A 20,261-nucleotide genomic window follows, 5' to 3' on the forward strand; every position below is an offset into this window, starting at 1 on the left:
CTACTATTTACGTTTCCAGTAACCAATAATATTCAACTTTACGACGCCATGGAGACGCGTACTCTTTCACGCCCCGGCGTCTGTATTTGTCTCCTAGCAACCAGACACGTCACCACGCGACGTTACGATACGTGGTATTACGTCAGACTCACTCCCACATTTTGTTGTATATCTAAGCAACAGCGGCAGATGTCATTTACCACCCCGGACTCTGGCGGCTTGGGTAGGTCTGCAAGAGAAGCGCTCGTGAGCGCTGGTGAGTATGGCCAATTCTTGTTCCTCGGATACCCTGTTCTCCGATATATTTTTAAGCTTGTCGATTGATTTTGATTGGCTATTCTCTCTTGGAAACAATTCTCGAATGAAGTTGATCATGCCGTTTACCACATTCGACGGCATTAGCTTGAACAAGAGCTCCAGTCAGACGTGCTCTGATTTCAATCTTGACATTTTTTTAAAGGTCCGATAATATTATCATGTGAACTCGACTAGAGGCAACAACCTCGATACAAAGCTCTGTCCTTCTCACAATTGTACTTTGATTGTCAGTAGTTGTCCCTCTTTATCCCCCCCTTTTACTCTAGGACCCAATCGGTGTCCTTTAAAGCCGCCAGCTCCGTTGCTAGCCTGTCTAGTCAATGTATTGGGTGAGTGAACCTCCTCTGTCCTTGAGAACGGCTTTAGCGTATTAGTAGATCTAATACACAAAACCACCCCCCCTCACTTATGTTCACTTATCCTTTGAAATAGTGCACCTTGAAGCAGGTTGTTATTTTCACATTATGCACGGTGATTCTTGCAACACCATTGTTGACATTATGTACTCATGGTAGAGATGAAATTGGTTTTACCCTTGATGTTGTTACTTTATTTCTACAGGTCAGCAGCATCGGACGTGGTATGTAGAGCACACATCACCACTTTTTATGTAGACAGCTCCTGATCCTGATGAATTGCCCTGATCCTTCTGACAAACATGGCAAGAAACATGTTGATCATTTTAGAGTAGAGCTTTACGTCTAGACACCTTATTTCTAGCACCTAGCCACTCTACACCTTTTTAATAGGGTAGTCTACCTTTTGAATAAAACACTGTTAGGACTGACCAACCCTTTTTACTATAAACTTCCATTTTCTGCTACATTCATTCTACCAGGCCCCTTACACCCAAGCATATATCGGCAGGAACAAAAGATCCCTGATAAAGAGCCCTGGTTTCGGGAGCCCGTCAAGGATTGCAGCGCCGACTTGACGAGGGGCAATGCTCATATGATGAAGCATGACACCTAGCTTGCTGGGTGTGTGAGAGCATTAGTTCCACCTAAGGGAACTTCCCTGGTTCCCTGTTGATTTCCAACAATTCTTGGTGACTGAACCTTCCATATACCAACCTCATCTCCTCCTTCTAGTACTTGAGGAACTCTGTACCCCGCTTTGGATATAGTCTGTTGGGGCTTGTACATTGGACCTCCTTAAATATAGCCCCCTGTCCCTCCTTTTGGATTACTGCTTGGATCAAGTGCCCATGAGGATGTTGGTCAGGGCCTCACTAACCAGCAGTAACTGTCAGAAGAGGATTGTCCGGTTGTAGCACCTCTTTGAGTCAGAGTGTCTTCACCTCAACAGAGGGCAACTGAAGAGCTCAGCCTCCTGTTTAATTACCATGGTGCATGAGGCTGAATCTTCTGTGGAAGTGTCCAGCCCACTTGCTCCTTGAAGGTCTATATCAAATTTGTCACCATCATTTTGTGGGGGCAACTCATCCCCACCATCACCCCTAAAACTTGCTTGGCTCTGGTTAGAGTCCAATCCGAACAAGTTGATGAGTACTAGGGGTGGCTCCAGGGCAAGGGCACTGTTTTCTTAGAGTCAGAGCTGACCTGAAGTGGGCTCAGGAGGTACAGAAGGTGACAAGGGTAGACCCACTAGCAGTAATCCGACTGGAGGTCTCCCCGGATCTTCTGGGACTGAATGTGTGCCAGGATGAACTTGTAGGGTGCTAAACATCAGAAAATGGCTTCCTTAAATGCCTCAACCTACTGTGGCATATCCAAAAGACCCAGAAATTTGGAGTACATAGGGATTAGCTGCAGAATCAGGTCCTCGGTTGGAGACCAGGAGCGAGACCGGAGGGCACCTTGAAGTCCTCCTAACTTCTAAGACGGAGAGTGTCAAAGATGGGATGAGACTTGCTTGGAGTACTTGTGCTTCTTCTTTGATTTCGACTTGGACCTTGACATGAACCTGTCACAGGACTGGACCCGGGACCGGGTCCTTGAGTAGGATCAGCCTTTGTGCGATTTTATATGCTACTCAGCAACATAGCACTTGGCTTAGAGTTCCCAGACTGCCTTCTGGGGCATTAGGGCGAACACCTCGCATGACTTGCAGTGGTGTCCCAACCCCAAACACTAGAGACATATCTTGTAGGAATCTGTCGCAAACATTTGCGTACGAGAGTCTCTACAAGGTTAATACTCAGTAGTTTTAGGAGAGGACATGTTCCCTTGCATACAGGTAAGAAATATAGAAGAAAGAGGATTCAAAGGAATAGAAAAAAGAAGGAGCTCACTTTGGATCCACGTACGAAGGCGTGGAGGGAAAGGAACTGATATCAGCATACTGACTGAATGCCCACATGCCGCATCAGCTTCTACCGGACGGAGAGTAGTCGATACAGAACAACATGACCTCACCTACAGGCACACAGTCTAGCGACTGGAGATATTCAAAAGGTGATGAATCAACCGTTAAAGTATCCATCAGAAATTATTCCTTTACCCACACCAGCTTTATCTACCAATATAATCAAGGGGTACAGACACCAGACCACCACTCACAGCAGCATGCCCTGCACATGTCAAGAATGGTGAAGGTAGAGAACAGGCATTCAGACCAGCGCAGATCAGCTATACAGAGAAGGAATTAATGCCCGATATGGCATCTAGACCAAGGCACACACTGCAAAAGATGGACCAGACTGATTAATATACATGAGTAGTGTAGAGACTGTAGGGGCTTTTTCAAGTTGAGTGGTAGAACATGACCATGTCCACTCCTAGAAGATTGTTTGCATTAAATGCTTGGCAGTAGTAGACACAGACCGAGGCATGCACAGTTCAGTAACACAGATAGTTAATGGGAACATCAGACTAGAAACAGCTCAGCCACAGATGGGTTCAAGGAAAGGGTCTCTTGAGGCGGTACACAAAGTGCTTGAAAGCATGAACACAGACAAGGGAAAAAAATAAGAGCGATGGTGAAGGAACAGGTGACAGAATGGAAGATGGAGTATGCCCAACACAAAGGGAAACAAAACAGATAGGTTGCACAAATATGCAATTGTGAATAGTTAAATATCAACAACATATAGAATTATAGTTTGGTAACCATCAATAATGTGGTTGTTTTTCATCAATGGGTTCCAAATGTCATCAAGTAGACAACAAAAGCGGAGCTCGAGTTTTGTATGATGTATAGGGACCCTGATGTGAAAACCTCCCTGCTGTGAAACTACAGCCAAGCACAACACTGTCTTATCCCTTGGACCCTTTCACCCTTATCCACCTTCAGACATTCCTCCAATCACTCATGAATACAAAAAAAAGTACTTGGTACAGCTGCTGTCCCGAGCCGCTCATGGAAACCCTTATCCACCCTGTCCAAATATGTTTACAAAATGCAAACTCTGGCATCCAGCGACCCTACCCGCCACGTTCAATGGCTTCTACCCACCACACTATGCCACTCTTCCCTGCTCGATTGCTGCACTCTCTGCCTTCAATGAGTGTATAGAGAGCCAGTGCCACACAGACAACTCTCAGTAAGTAGCATAAGCAGGGTCTGAAAGTCTCTTGTAAGCCTTGGATCTGTGTCACTGACAAGAGAAATGGCAACTGGAAGCCAGAGGGCCACCCTCATTCCACTGCCTCTTTTGGGCCTGTGCTTCCCTGTGAAAACAGTAGTGATTTGAAATCCAGTATTTGTGCTAGAGTCTGAATACATTATTTTAGGTGATAAAGAAAGCCACACAAGAGAACAAAAGAGAAAGCAAAGCAATGGAGAGAGAAATGCCATAAATGGAGCAATGAGTTACAAAGCTGAGAAACCCAAAGAACCCAAGTGGACCTAGAGATACCAAGTAGAATAAAGGTAATACATGGACACATACCTCAAGATCTGCTGGCTGAAGTTCGCCTTCTGTTCTGGCGTCACACGGCTTGAGGGGAAGCCTTCCTGCAACATAGCCTCCTTGATCCAGATGCTCAGATGGCTGAAGCAGTGCTTGTTTAAAGAGAAGAGGATGTCTGCAAAGTTATCCATGAGGCTGCGAGCTGCCTGGCCACCGATCCCCTATGGAGAATATTTACAGAGTTTCATTAGTGGGAGCTATGGGAGTCAAACAAAACGAGTGGGCCTGCTATGGTCAGAGAACAAGATCACAGTAAATTCTCACAGGATGAATCAAAAGTATCGCTGCACACTTTGGACACAACCAGCCATTAGGCTGCAGAAACTAAGTATACAATTTAAAAAAAGACAGAAGGGATAGAGAATAAATCACAATGTCAATTAGTCAATCTTTCATTAACGCATACTCAATAGAAAAGTTTAATTCCCCAATACATTTTCTAATATGACTTCCTCAGATATAAGCAAGAGTAGTAATAAAGCTGAAATCTAGCTGGGAGCAAGACGGTGAGCTACAGAAAGAGATACGAAGCAGATCCGTATCACTGGTCTGTCATTACTGCTAAGAGACATATCACCACAAACTTGAGGCATATCACTATATCACTACAGGCTTGAGACATATTACTACAGGCTTGAGGCATATCACCACAGGCTTGAGGCATATCACCACAGGCTTGAGGCATATCACCACAGACTTGAGGCATATCACCACAGACTTGAGGCATATCACCACAGACTTGAGGCATATCACCACAGACTTGAGGCATATCACCACAGACTTGAGGCATATCACCACAGACTTGAGGCATATCACCACAGACTTGAGGCATATCACCACAGACTTAAGGCATATCACTATAGCAGTACAGACTTGAGGCATATCACTATAGCAGTACAGACTTGAGGCATATCTCAATATCACTACAGACTTGAGGCATATCTCAATAGCACTACAGACTTGAGGCATATCTCAATAGCACTACAGACTTGAGGCATATCTCAATAGCACTACAGACTTGAGGCATATCTCAATATCACTACAGACTTGAGGCATGTATTTACAGACTTGTGGCATATCACTACAGACTTGTGTCATATCACTACAGACTTGTGGCATATCACTACAGACTTGTGGCATATCACTACAGACTTGTGGCATATCACCACAGACCTGAGGCATATCACAATATCGCCACAGACCAGAGGCCTATCGCCACAGACCAGAGGCCTATCGCCACAGACCAGAGGCCTATCGCCACAGACCAGAGGCCTATCGCCACAGACCAGAGGCCTATCGCCACAGACCAGAGGCCTATCGCCACAGACCAGAGCCCTATCGCCACAGACCAGAGGCCTATCGCCACAGACCAGAGGCCTATCGCCACAGACCTGAGGCGTATCGCCACAGACCTGAGGCGTATCGCCACAGACCTGAGGCGTATCGCCACAGACCTGAGGCGTATCGCCACAGACCTGAGGCGTATCGCCACACACTTGAGGCGTATCGCCACACACTTGAGGCGTATCGCCACACACTTGAGGCGTATCGCCACACACTTGAGGCGTATCGCCACACACTTAAGGCGTATTGCCACACACTTGAGGCGTATCACTACAGACTTGAAAGGGATTGATGGAGAAGGGTGTATGCAACAGCTAACTGATTCAACAAAGGCCATTGCCTAGACAGTAAAGTGATTAATTTTACATATTTAAAAAGTTATCTATACTTGAACTTAAAAGTTGCCTACTGCTCGGACTTACCTCCAGGTGAGTGACTCAACTGAAGAAAAGGAAACTGACTCGACTGAAGAAAAGGAAACTGACTCGACTGAACAAGTGGTACTTTCCTAGATGTAACTGGTGACCATTCCCTGAACTCAGAAAGAGGTCATTCCTTGCTTGTACTTAACAAAAAAGCATTCAACTGCCTGTATTAAACAGGAAGTAGTTCCATGTTTATAGGTTTCTATAGAGAGTGAAAAAAACATTACCAAACTGTATTCTGAGAAGATGTTGGTTAGGAAACAGCAAGTGTCCTCCTCTGGACGATTGGCTTGCTCCCTACTCTACTCGCCCACTAGGTGAGGTGCTAACACTCAGTGAGACAGTCAATGTGGGTACCGCCTCACAGCAATGAGTATGTCTCATTGAACCTCCTCGTTCATGCACAACCTGGCCAAGATATCATGTACTAAGGCTCAGAGATCATGTCCTGGTGCGGTCCAAAGCTTACCTAAAACTTCAGAGCTGGCCTGCAGACTACAGGACACCCAAAGGGATGATCTTGAGGGAGAAAGTCCTGCATGGGTTCCCTTTTTCATTACTGGCATGAATTACAACTGCTATTTGCTTTAAAGGGATTACAGCCTGATATGGTAATGCTCTCCCACCACAGTAACCAAAAAACACTGAACCGGAATGCAGAATAGGCATCCAAGATGTCCCTGGATACCAACCCGTCCGAAGGTTCTAGAGCGTGAATCATCTGGCAAGAGTCACCCTTTAAAAAGTATCCCTGCTCAAGAACTTGTTTCCATAACAATCCCAAGAGGGCCCAGAAGCATCCACCCTTCGATCTCTTTGTTGTCAGGGAACCCTTGCCACAGTCTTAAAGTTAGGTTTAAACATACGTCAAAAGGACATTTATATGGGGAAGGGAGAGGTCTTGGGGGCTTAGAAGGAACTATAATTAGCTTCCAGAGGAATAGATGTAATCCTACTGATTTGTTTCATATTAAAATTAGCTTATTAGTCCAAAGTCCTTCTAAACAACAACAATCATAGGTTATACATTGGTACTCAGACAAAAAATACACTTGTTATAATAGTTGAATACAATACATTGTTGAGGCTATTCACAAAGGAATCTTACACTTGAGAGTAATTTGTAGATGTAAGTTCAGTCCTTCAAGTGTAAGTAACTCTACTACTTTTTACTAGTCACAATATGTGTAAACTTACTAAAAAGTGTAGACTTCATGGTCTCCACTCCCAGAACAGGGGGCGGGGCCACATTTACAAGTGCTAATTACTACTTCCAAAAAGAAACTGTAGTAAGTGGAGCACCACACATGTCCAACCAATGATATTGTAAAACCCTTCCATAAAAAAACAATGGAGGTAGGGAATTAAATTAGAACCCCATTGGAAATAGGATTAAAATAAATTATTTAAAATATTTTAAAATATAAATAACTATAATTTAAAGTTAACAAAATACAGATAAAAAACATGTATGTCATTAAAAAATATTGTAACCACTTTTTTTATTTAAAAATTAAGGTAACAGATTTAATAAAATATAATTCAATTACTTGCAATTAATTCTATACATCAATTTTAATATTTACTAATGCACAATAAAACAAGTACTTTAGGTGGGAATTTAGTTTTAATTTAAACTTCAGCAAAATAACTTATTTAAATTTGGTATATTTAAATATATGTATATTATATCTTTGTGTCATATTTAAAGTAAATGTATAAAATTTAATTTCAATAACATTTAACAAAAATATTGTTCCTAACGTTTTTACTTTTCCCTATAGTTTACCATACAAAGCACTCCATCTGGGTGCAAAGTCTCCCTACTGTACAATACGGGGAAAAGTAACAAGGTTTATTTAACTCCCAAAAAGAAAGCAGAATTAGTTTTATGTTTAATGTAAATTCTTTTTTTATGTATTTATTTTAAATGTAGAACAAAAAGAATGCTACATTGCTTGACGGAACTTAAAAAAAAATCTGATTAATTTAAATATATGAAATTAAATAAAAATTATTTAGCTGAAGTTTATATTTAATACAATCCCACCTAAACTAACAAATAGTATTTTTTACTAACAATTATTATGAAATTAACAATCTGAATGGAAGACAGCAAACAACGGATATGTACCATTAACACACCCATGCATGGTCCCTTCCTCACTTACCTCCAACACAGCCTGAAGCAGCATTTTGCCATTCTCATTTACCACCTGCCCAACTGGCGCAACCTCCCCACATCTAGGAAGCATTTCTGTCTGTAAGAGGAAAACAATATGGTGTTACAAGCATTTCTCATGTAGTCCCACTCGGTGTACCCCAGTGATGTGCCAGAGATACTTCATCCCTTTAGGGTGGCCTTTTGTTGAAAATTGCCCTGAAAGAAACTTTGCTTCCCTAGGAACTGTGATGTGAGATGTAGGACCTGCACCACGATTGAGGGCTGGTGGCCATAAAACTGCAAGACTACCTTCTCTGAGATGGGTACATTCAGCAGGCTGCAAAGCATTTATACCCTCTTTAACACAAACACTCACCACTCTGATGAGCACCTCTGCACGGCCTGTGTGGGATGTGGAAACCTAGAGAGATGGCTGGATGGAAAGTACTAAGTTCTGCCAAATGTTTGTTTAGATACATGCATCACAGCCTTCTTTAATTCATAAACATACATTTCAAATGCTTTGGATTTACGTCCTTCAATGATCTCGCATGTGTAACTACACCCTTGAATGCACATCCTTCAACAACCTCACAGGGTAACTGCAGCCTTGGATGTATATACTTCAACGATCTCACAAGGGTGAAGGCAGTCTTTGATGTACATGAATTCAACAATCTCATAAGGGTAAATAGTAACTACAGCCTTGTATGCACATCCTTCAATGATCTCAGAAGGCCAACGACAGCCTTGTCTGCACAAACTTCAACAATCTCACAAGGCTAAGTACAACCGTTTATGTAAGTCCTTCCAACGATCACACAAGGATAACTGGCAACTACAGCCTTGGATGTACATCCTTCCAACGATCTCACAAGGATAACCACAGCCCTGTATGTACACTTAACAATCTCACATGGATGACTTTAGCCTTGTATTACATACTTCAAGGATCTCACAAGGATAACCACAGCCCTGTATGTACACTTACTCTCACATGGATGACTATAGCCTTGGATTACAAACTTCAAGGATCTCACAAGGATAACCACAGCCCTGTATGTACACTTAACAATCTCACATGGATGTCTATAGCCTTGGATTACAAACTTTAAGGATCTTACAAGGATAACCACAGCTTATGCACACCCTTCAACAATCTCAAAAGAATAAGGCCATTGCTGTACATCCGTCAACGATCTCACAACGGTGACTATAGCTTTGCATAGGCATCCTTCAATGATCTCACAAGGATAACTATAGTCTTGAATGTACATCCTTCAACGATCTTACAAGTGTATCTGGAGCCTTGGATGTGCATTCTTCAGCAATCTCCCAAGGGTAACTACAGCCCTGGACATACATCCTTCAACGATATTCCAAAGAGAATTACAGCCTTGTATGCATGTCCTTTAACGATCTTACAAGGATACCTACAGCACGAGATGTGCATCTGGGCAGCTACTCTCTGTAATCTTGAGTAAGGCCACAATCAGTGGAGAGAATGGAGAAGATGGGAAATGTGGATTTGATTGCTCCGTGTACAGCAGAGGTAACCAACAAAGGAGAGGCAGATCAATGCCATATTTTCAGGCTAAGCAATCACTGTGTACAGGAGTTCCATTAACATTCACCGTAAATACATTTATGTTACAAGGATATCCTGAAAAACTGCCATTAGGGGGGTCGTTCCTCCACAGTATACCTAGGGCACGTCAGGCACTCAGAAAAATCTACTATGGAAATTAGAGAAGTTGCTCAAATGAGATAGCCAATACTGGCCGATTGCCAGGAGCAAGTTCCACATTTTTGCCAATCACAACCCGATCAGGGTTGCATAGGGGATTATTAATTCAATAATTAGTTAAATAGGCATTAAAAAAGCGCAAAGAACCACCCTGGAGAGCATCTCGGCTTCTGATGTGTCGGTAAGTAAAGGCTCTGCTGGCCTGATGTGCCGCACCACAAAAACAGGCCAAAGCTTTAGGAGCTCAGGGCTCTGAAGAGATCGAGAGGTAGGTTAGAGAAGTGGATGGTTTAGGGCGGAATTAAGAGCAGCAGCCAAAAAAACACAAAGTAAATTTTCATTCTTCAGAGATCTATTAAAATGTTGACAAAGACGTCCTTGACAACAGGTGTCCCCAATAAATAAATGGCAATTTATTTTATGATGAGAGAACGCATGTTGAAAATGTTTTTCCTTCCATACTTGTTAATGGGAACATTCCTTACTACCCAACTACATTCCCATTTTCTATCCCACCAAAGGCTTACAGCATACTACTTCCTCTGCTACTGACGCCTTCACTGGAAGATCTGCGGATGAAATGTACTTCCTGGACACAGGGTACGATCAATGCTCCCTCAAAGCAGGTGCTATGCCAAAGAGCAGGATCAGGAGAACCAAAACCTTCTCAGAGGCTTTGCTGCACAGATCCAATCCGAAGACTTGTGTTGGTCTGCAGGTGGAATATTCTTCAGCTTTGTCACTTCTGCATAGTTTTTTTAATCTGACTTTGAATCGTCTTTAAAGTATCTGTGGTAAGGTTTCATTGGAAACACGATTCTGCTGAGTACTGGAGATGGTCATTGTTTTGCCAATGATGAATGTAGGGCTGTATCAGTTTCACGTAGACCGTCTGCTCGTCTCCATGTTTGGTGCATCATTGCTGGTTTCACTTAGGTGGTCATTACAATTTGGTGATGAAGCTTGGAGTGCAGGGATTATATCACATTCAGGAGGAGTGGTTTTACTCCAGAAATTACAATCCACGCAAAATAAAACAAAACAGCCGGTGTAAATACAACACATCCTCCCATATTGCTTTGTTGCCATGACTATTTTTACTAGGAGTCATTCCCTTGAAAGAACATGGTATTACTCAAAACCATCCTGACCAGGAGTAACGTGCAGCCATCAGGTTACTTCCCACGTCAACCATTTCTACATCCAGCTCTATGTGTAATGATAAAGCAATGGTAGTAACTAGGGAGGTTTCAATATTGGTTTGTAGAACACTTGTTTAGTTTATTTTTTTTTTACAGATTTTCAGTACTGGAAGGAATACTCTTTGGTATCAAGGAGCAGGGCTTGCTGGTTACACCCCCTCTCCCCAATAGCCCATCATCCAAGCTAAGCTTAGGAGAAAAAGCACAGGGCAGCCTGGCCACCTCAGGTGAGACTGTACAGGACTGTAAGATACATCTAAGGAGGCAGAAGCAAGACCAGGTACTCACAAAAAAATTACACGAGGCTTTGACTGTCGGAGACTCTGGGAACTTCAAGGAGAGAACACCTGTAGAGAGAGAGGAAAAAAGTAATGAACTCGAGCTTTACAAGATCCTTACATGTTTGCATTCATTTCACTCTCCCAAGAACTACAGCTGCAGAGCATCCTTGCATGTCCACATTCATCTCACTCTCTCCCCTGGAACTACAACTGCAGAGCAGCCTGGCATGGTCACATTCATCGCACTCTCTCCCAGGAACTACAGCTGCAGAGCAGCCTGGCATGTTCACTTTCATCTCACTCTCTCCCCTGGAACTACAACTGCAGAGCAGCCTGGCATGGTCACGTTCATCTCGCTCCCCTGGAACCACCCACAGCTGCATAGCATGCTTGCATGTTCACGTTCATCTTGCGCACTCTCCGCTGGAACCACAGCTCCAGAGCATCCTTGCATATTAACACTCATCTCACTCTCTCCCAGGAACTACAGCTGTAGAGCATCCTTGCATGTTCACACTCCTCTCACTCTCTGAAAGGAACGACAGCTGCAGAGCATCCTTGCATGTTCACACTCCTCTCACTCTCTGAAAGGAACTACAGCTGCAGAGCATCCTTGCATGTTCACACGCCTCTTACTCTCTGAAAGGAACTACAACTGCAGAGCATCCTTGCATGCCTGTGTTCATGTCAGTCTCTCCCGGGAACCACAGCTCAGCTGTAGAGCATCCTTGCATGTTCACACTCCTCTCACTCTCTGAAAGGAACTACAGCTGCAGAGCATCCTTGCATGTTCACACTCCTCTCACTCTGAAAGGAACTACAGCTGCAGAGCATCCTTGCATGTTCACACTCTCACTCTTTGAAAGGAACTACAGCTGCAGAGCATCCTTGCATGTTCACACTCCTCTCACTCTCTGAAAGGAACGACAGCTACAGAGCATCCTTGCATGTTCACACTCCTCTCACTCTCTGAAAGGAACTACAGCTGCAGAGCATCCTTGCATGTTCACACTCCTCTCACTCTCTCCCCTAGGACTACAACTGCAGAGCATCCTTGCATGTTCACACTCCTCTCACTCTTTGAAAGGAACTACAGCTGCAGAGCATCCTTGTATGTTCACACTCCTCTCACTCTGAAAGGAACTACAGCTGCAGAGCATCCTTGCATGTTCACACTCCTCTCACTCTTTGAAAGGAACTACAGCTGCAGAGCATCCTTGCATGTTCACACTCCTCTCACTCTCTGAAAGGAACGACAGCTGCAGAGCATCCTTGCATGTTCACACTCCTCTCACTCTCTGAAAGGAACGACAGCTGCAGAGCATCCTTGCATGTTCACACTCCTCTCACTCTTTGAAAGGAACTACAGCTGCAGAGCATCCTTGCATGTTCACACTCCTCTCACTCTCTGAAAGGAACGACAGCTGCAGAGCATCCTTGCATGTTCACACTCCTCTCACTCTCTGAAAGGAACGACAGCTGCAGAGCATCCTTGCATGTTCACGCTCCTCTCACTCTCTGAAAGGAACTACAGCTGCAGAGCATCCTTGCATGTTCACACGCCTCTTACTCTCTGAAAGGAACTACAACTGCAGAGCATCCTTGCATGCCTGTGTTCATGTCACTCTCTCCCGGGAACCACAGCTCAGCTGTAGAGCATCCTTGCATGTTCACACTCCTCTCACTCTCTGAAAGGAACTACAGCTGCAGAGCATCCTTGCATGTTCACACTCCTCTCACTCTGAAAGGAACTACAGCTGCAGAGCATCCTTGCATGTTCACACTCCTCTCACTCTTTGAAAGGAACTACAGCTGCAGAGCATCCTTGCATGTTCACACTCCTCTCACTCTCTGAAAGGAACGACAGCTGCAGAGCATCCTTGCATGTTCACACTCCTCTCACTCTCTGAAAGGAACTACAGCTGCAGAGCATCCTTGCATGTTCACACTCCTCTCACTCTCTCCCCTAGGACTACAACTGCAGAGCATCCTTGCATGTTCACACTCCTCTCACTCTTTGAAAGGAACTACAGCTGCAGAGCATCCTTGTATGTTCACACTCCTCTCACTCTGAAAGGAACTACAGCTGCAGAGCATCCTTGCATGTTCACACTCCTCTCACTCTTTGAAAGGAACTACAGCTGCAGAGCATCCTTGCATGTTCACACTCCTCTCACTCTCTGAAAGGAACGACAGCTGCAGAGCATCCTTGCATGTTCACACTCCTCTCACTCTCTGAAAGGAACTACAGCTGCAGAGCATCCTTGCATGTTCACACTCCTCTCACTCTCTGAAAGGAACTACAGCTGCAGAGCATCCTTGCATGTTCACACTCCTCTCACTCTCTGAAAGGAACTACAGCTGCAGAGCATCCTTGCATGTTCACACTCCACTCACTCTCTCCCCTAGGACTACAACTGCAGAGCATCCTTGCATGTTCACACTCCTCTCACTCTTTGAAAGGAACTACAGCTGCAGAGCATCCTTGCATGTTCACACGCCTCTTACTCTCTGAAAGGAACTACAACTGCAGAGCATCCTTGCATGCCTGTGTTCATGCCACTCTCTCTCGGGAACCACAGCTCAGCTGTAGAGCATCCTTGCATGTTCACACTCCTCTCACTCTCTGAAAGGAACTACAGCTGCAGAGCATCCTTGCATGTTCACACTCTTCTCACTCTTTGAAAGGAACTACAGCTGCAGAGCATCCTTGCATGTTCACAATCCTCTCACTCTTTGAAAGGAACTACAGCTGCAGAGCATCCTTGCATGTTCACACTCCTCTCACTCTTTGAAAGGAACTACAGCTGCAGAGCATCCTTGCATGTTTGAAAGGAACTACAGCTGCAGAGCATCCTTGCATGTTCACACTCCTCTCACTCTCTCCCCTAGGACTACAACTGCAGAGCATCCTTGCATGGTCACACTCCTCTCACTCTCTCCTATGGAGCCTCAGCTGCAGAGCAGCCTTACATGGTCACTTTCATCTCTCTCTCTCTCCCATGTAGCCTCAGCTGCAGAGCATCCTTGAATGTTCACACTCATCTCACTAACTCCTCGGGAACCACAGCTGCAGAATATCCTTGCCTTCCTGTGTTCATGAGCCACCGGTGCTATACAAATATTATTCTGTAAGGAGCTGCAGCGCGTCCTTACGTGCCCACATACATGCACTAAAGATGCCACAGAAGTCTACCTTGTTCACAGGAGCTACAGCTGTATGCCATAAATGCACGTCCACATTAACAACCCTTAGAGGAACTACACTCCCTCCTGTTCATAATGAACATAGTTACAGGGGATGTGATGAGCCGAATGTTTAAGGCCTGCAGTGAAAAACATCCTAAGCATTCATATATCTATTTATTGAGTACAAGTCGTCCTGCTGGCTCTGGTCTTAATCAGTGCCACTCCAAGGTCGGCTTCCTTAAGTACTTTTCCCTGAGGCCTGGATGAAGTCCAGGTACAGTGATGCCCTGCATCTGACTGGCAGATTAGGTTAGCACCATGACATAGCGATAAACTTCTAGGGCTGGGTAACTCCTGGGACTGCTAGAGGATGCAGATTATTTCATTCATCACAGAACGATGCAGCCCACTGGCCGAGGAACACAAATCCTCTAACACTGGGCTGGTACATTGAGCCAGACTCATCCAGGAATGGATGCCTCAGATGACTGGCAGAGGACTACCGATCGTCTAACACTGGGCTGGTATACAGAGCCAGTCTCATCGAGTACAGATTCTCTAACACTGGGCTGGTATACGAGCCAGGCTCGTCGAGTAGAGATACTCTAATGCTGGGCTGCTATACGAGCCAGTCTCATCGAGTACAGATCCGCCAACGCTGGGCTGGTATACGAGCCAGGCTCATCGAGTACAGATTCCCTAACATTGGGTTGGTATACGGGCCAGTCTCATCGAGTACAGATTCTCTAACACTGGGCTGGTATACGAGCCAGTCTCATCGAGTACAGATCCGCTATCGCTGGGCTGGTATACCGAGCCAGTCTCAGAGTACAGATCCTCTAACATTGGGCTGGTATACGAGCCAGTCTCATCGAGTACAGATTCTCTAACACTGGGCTGGTATACGAGCCAGTCTCATCGAGTACAGATCCGCTATCGCTGGGCTGGTATACCGAGCCAGTCTCAGAGTACAGATCCTCTAACATTGGGCTGGTATACGAGCCAGTCTCATCGAGTACAGATTCTCTAACGCTGGGCTGGTATACCGAGCCAGTCTCATCGAGTACAGATTCTCTAACACTGGGCTAGTATACGAGCCAGTCTCATCGAGTACAGATTCTCTAACACTGGGCTGGTATACGAGCCAGTCTCATCGAGTACAGATCCTCTAACATTGGGCTGGTATACGAGCCAGTCTCATTGAGTACAGATTCTCTAACACTGGGCTGGTATACGAGCCAGTCTCATCGAGTACAGATTCTCTAACACTGGGCTGGTATACGAGCCAGTCTCATCGAGTACAGATCCGCTAACGCTGGGCTGGTATACGAGCCAGTCTCATCAAGTACAGATCCGCTAACGCTGTGCTGCTATACGAGCCAGTCTCATCAAGTACAGATCCGCTAACGCTGAGCTGCTATACGAGCCAGTCTCATCAAGTACAGATCCGCTAATGCTGGGCTGGTATACGAGCCAGTCTCATCAAGTGCAGATCCTCTGACACTGGGCTGGTATACGAGCCAGTCTAAGAGTACAGATCCTCTAATGCTGGGCTGGTATCCCGAGCCAGTCTCATCAAGTACTGGATGGTTCAGGTGACTGGCAGAGGAATATAGATGTTCTAACACCGTGCTGGTATACGAGCCAGTCTCATTGAGTACATATCCTCTAACACTGGGCTGGTATACGAGCCAGTCTCATTGAGTACATATCCTCTAACACTGGGCTGGTATACGAGCCAGGCTCGTCAAGTAGAGATCCTCTAACACCGGGCTGGTATACGAGCCAGTCTCATCGAGTACAGATCCTATAACACTGGGCTGGTATACGAGCCAGTCTCTTCGAGTGCAGATCCTTTAACGCTGGGCTGGTATATGAGCCAGGCTCAGAGAACAGATTCTCTAACACTGGGCTGGTATACGAGCCAGTCTCATCGAGTAAAGATCCTCCAACACTGGGCTGGTATACGAGCTAGGCTCATCGAGTGCAGATCCTTTAACACTGGGCTGGTATACGAGCCAGTCTCATCGAGTACAGATCCTATAACACTGGGCTGGTATACGAGCCAGGCTCGTCGAGTAGAGCTCCTCTAATGTTGGGCTGGTATACGAGCCAGTCTCAGAGTACAGATCCTCTAACACCATGCTGGTATACGAGCCAGTCTCATCGAGTAAAGATCCTCCAACACTAGGCTGGTATACGAGCCAGTCTCATCGAGTGCAGATCCTTTAACGCTGGGCTGGTATATGAGCCAGGCTCAGAGAACAGATTCTCTAACACTGGGCTGGTATACGAGCCAGTCTCAGAGTAAAGATCCTCCAACACCATGCTGGTATACGAGCCAGTCTCATCGAGTAAAGATCCTCCAACACTAGGCTGGTATACGAGCCAGTCTCATCGAGTACAGATCCTCTAACACCATGCTGGTATACGAGCCAGTCTCATCGAGTACAGATCCTCTAACACTGGGCTGGTATACGAGCCAGTCTCCTCGAGTGCAGATCCTCTAACACTGGGCTGGTATACGAGCCAGTCACATCAAGTACAGATACTCTAACACTGGGCTGGTATACGAGCCAGTCTCATCGAGTACAGATCCTCTAACACCATGCTGGTATACGAGCCAGTCTCATCGAGTACAGATTCTCTAACACTGGGCTGGTATACGAGCCAGTCTCATCGAGTACAGATTCTCTAACACTGGGCTGGTATAAGAGCGAGTCTCATTGAGTGCAGATCCTTTAACACTGGGCTGCTATACGAGCCAGTCTCCTCGAGTGCAGATCCTCTAACACTGGGCTGGTATACGAGCCAGTCACATCAAGTACAGATCCTCCAACACTGGGCTGGTATACGAGCCAGTCTCATCGAGTACAGATCCTCTAACACCATGCTGGTATACAAGCCAGTCTCATCGAGTACAGATTCTCTAACACTGGGCTGGTATACGAGCCAGTCTCATCGAGTACAGATTCTCTAACACTGGGCTGGTATACGAGCCAGTCTCATCGAGTACAGATCCTCTAACACTGGGCTGGTATACGAGCCAGTCTCATCGAGTACAGATTCTCCAACACTGGGCTGGTATAAGAGCCAGTCTCATCGAGTGCAGATCCTTTAACACTGGGCTGGTATACGAGCCAGTCTCCTCGAGTGCAGATCCTCTAACACTGGGCTGGTATACGAGCCAGTCACATCAAGTACAGATCCTCTAACACTGAGCTCACATACCGAGCCACTTTCATCGAGTACAGATTATCTAACAGCTCATCCAGTTCACATCTATCTAACATTCCCCATTTTACATTTCTCCCCACATCGCCATTTCTGGGACTGCATTTCCAAGAAACTGTTCTGTCCTGTTTGGCTGAATGACTGGGCTGGGACAATGAGGTAGACATTGCTCAGATGTGTGGTAAAAACCTTAAATGCAGTTCAGCAGAGTATAAGGGAAATCATAACAGGAGGTTTGTCCTGACACAGATGGGTTATGTGAAACATCCACACAATGGGTGGTGTGTTGAAATACCATAGACGGGGTAAGGGAGTGAATGGTAATGCTGTAGTGGTAAATAAAGTAGCGGAATGCTAGTAAAGTTGCAGAGTGTGGTAAAAATGAGAGGATGTCGGCTTCCAAAAGAAATCTTAGGGACAAGTGAATACGGCACCAAGTAAGAATACTCATGGACATAAACTTATGGACCAAAGATTATCTCATGGATCAGGTTTTATTTTGTTCCTTCTGCTTCCAGACTGTGTAGTAGGGACCTAGAATAACAGGACCTGTGTAGTATTCATAACTGTATCATACGGAAGCGAGCCCTTATGGCTATTTCTCTGGGGCTCTGAATTGCCTCTACCCAGTAGTCATCCTCAATAAACCAAAAGTCTCCTTCCTATGCCTCTGGTAGTTGCTCCCCCTCTGGCACATGGCACCGTATCACGTGTCCCAACTGAAAATATTAACTGTTTTGTCGCCCCCATTTCATACTCCTTCTGAAGGTCGTTGAAGGCCAGTAATGTACCCCATTTCCAGAGATCCTTGAGGCATTCAATACTGATCAGTCCCCATTTAAGGAAATCTTTCAAGTTCCCAACTTCCCACAAGTGTTTGCTGCCCCATAAAGGAGTCTTGTTTGTTAGACTGCCATGCCAGCCCAGCCCAGGTGTTTGTTGGCCTTTCTCCATGCCCTGACACACGTTTGAGTACGTGGCGGCAGTCATCCTACACTTTTTATATTGTATAGGATTGATGGGTAACCTCTGTCCCCCATAACTTCTCGATCTACTCGGGATGCCGGGTCCTCTATTTCCCTGAGTACCCAAATCATCCACTGCAGTCAATTGTGCTGCCCAATAGTAAAAGTGAATATATCAGGGATCACTAGTGCCCCTTCAAACACTCCCCGCGGTAGTTTACAGATGGAGATTTGGGAACTGCCCTCATTCCACAACAACTTGCGCAATTTGCTGTTCACCTTGCAAAAACAATCAGGAGGTCTCCTGCAGGGGGTATTTAGAAGGACATACAGCATGCGGGGGAGGGTCATCAGCTTAAAAAGCAGTACCTTTCCTATCCAAGACACTGGGAGCGCCCTCCAGTGTACCAAGTCTTCTGTGAGACGCTCCAATTGAGGAAAATGGTTTCTCCGTATTAAGTAATTGGTGTCTCTGGTCACAAAAATGCCTAAATATTCAAAGCCCTGTGTTGCTACTGGAGCCACAAACGTGGACTGAATAACCGGGCGTTTTCTGGCTAATGGGAAAAAAAGTCTTGTCCCAGTTGATCTGGTATCCTGAATAACTCTCAAAAAGTTGAAAAATATGAAGAATTCTATCTATCGAGTGGCGCAGTCGATGGGCATATCGGCAGCATAGGTCGACAGGCATATCGGCAGCATAGAGGGTTATCCATTCCTCCCATGCGCCGCACTCCTGAAAGCCGCACAGTAGCGGGTCTTGTCGGATCCAGGCAGCCAATGTTCCCAGGGCCAAGACAAAAATCATCAGGGAGAAGTGTCAACCCTGCCTTGTGCACTTGTGAAGGGCAAAGGGTGAGAAAGCACACCATTCACCCACACCGTCCCCTAAGGGTTGTGGTACAGGAGTCTTATCCAGGAGAAAAACTTTGGGCTAAATCCAAGGCAGCGAACAAATATGGCCATTCTATACCGTCAAAGGCCATTCTTGCATCTGAGAGCAGAACAGCATCCTCCGCCTGGGGAGTTACTGTCATGTGTAGTACCACATGGGTAAGGGTATCAAGGACCCCCTGTGGAATAATTAAATTCCTGGGACAGGGTATAAACACAATGGAAAGTATAGTTCCCAGGCAATGTTTAAGATTATCAAATCAGACTGATAAGAGTACAGAAATAAGTTTAAAACAATCAAGGGATAAAAGTTCACAATTTTAATTTGAGAAACATAATGACATAATAAAATACATACTCTAATGTGGACAATAGACAAATTAAAATGAATATTCTAATATCATAAATCAGACTAATGCAATACAAAGGGTGGCAGACTTGGATTTTTTCACAAATAAAATAAATATTCTAATAACATAAATCAGACTAATACAATATAGAGGGTGGCGGAGTTGGATTTCTTCACGACGCGCGTTTCGGCACAGGGGTGCCTTCGTAGCCACAAAAAATATGTATTCTAAGTGAAATATCGTTCATTGATTTATGTAGATTTAGAAAAATCGT

At 45.1% G+C, this 20,261-nt stretch overlaps 1 protein-coding gene across 2 annotated transcripts in view; it reads right to left on the reverse strand.

Annotated features, from left to right (window-relative positions):
- Window positions 1-20,261, reverse strand: part of IPO13 (importin 13) — a 560,046-nt gene that overhangs the window by 20,370 nt on the left and 519,415 nt on the right. For both annotated transcript variants that reach the window (XM_085602928.1, XM_085602929.1), the window contains 3 exons: window positions 11,363-11,421; window positions 8,133-8,222; window positions 4,172-4,353 (listed from right to left, as the gene is read on the reverse strand). In XM_085602928.1, coding sequence (XP_085459054.1) covers window positions 4,172-4,353; window positions 8,133-8,222; window positions 11,363-11,421 — 331 coding nt within the window. The remainder of the gene's footprint in view (window positions 1-4,171; window positions 4,354-8,132; window positions 8,223-11,362; window positions 11,422-20,261) is intronic.

Source organism: Triturus cristatus, chromosome 4_2 (genome assembly GCF_964204655.1).
Source record: "Triturus cristatus chromosome 4_2, aTriCri1.1, whole genome shotgun sequence".
In the NCBI taxonomy this organism is placed as follows: Eukaryota; Metazoa; Chordata; class Amphibia; order Caudata; family Salamandridae; genus Triturus; species Triturus cristatus.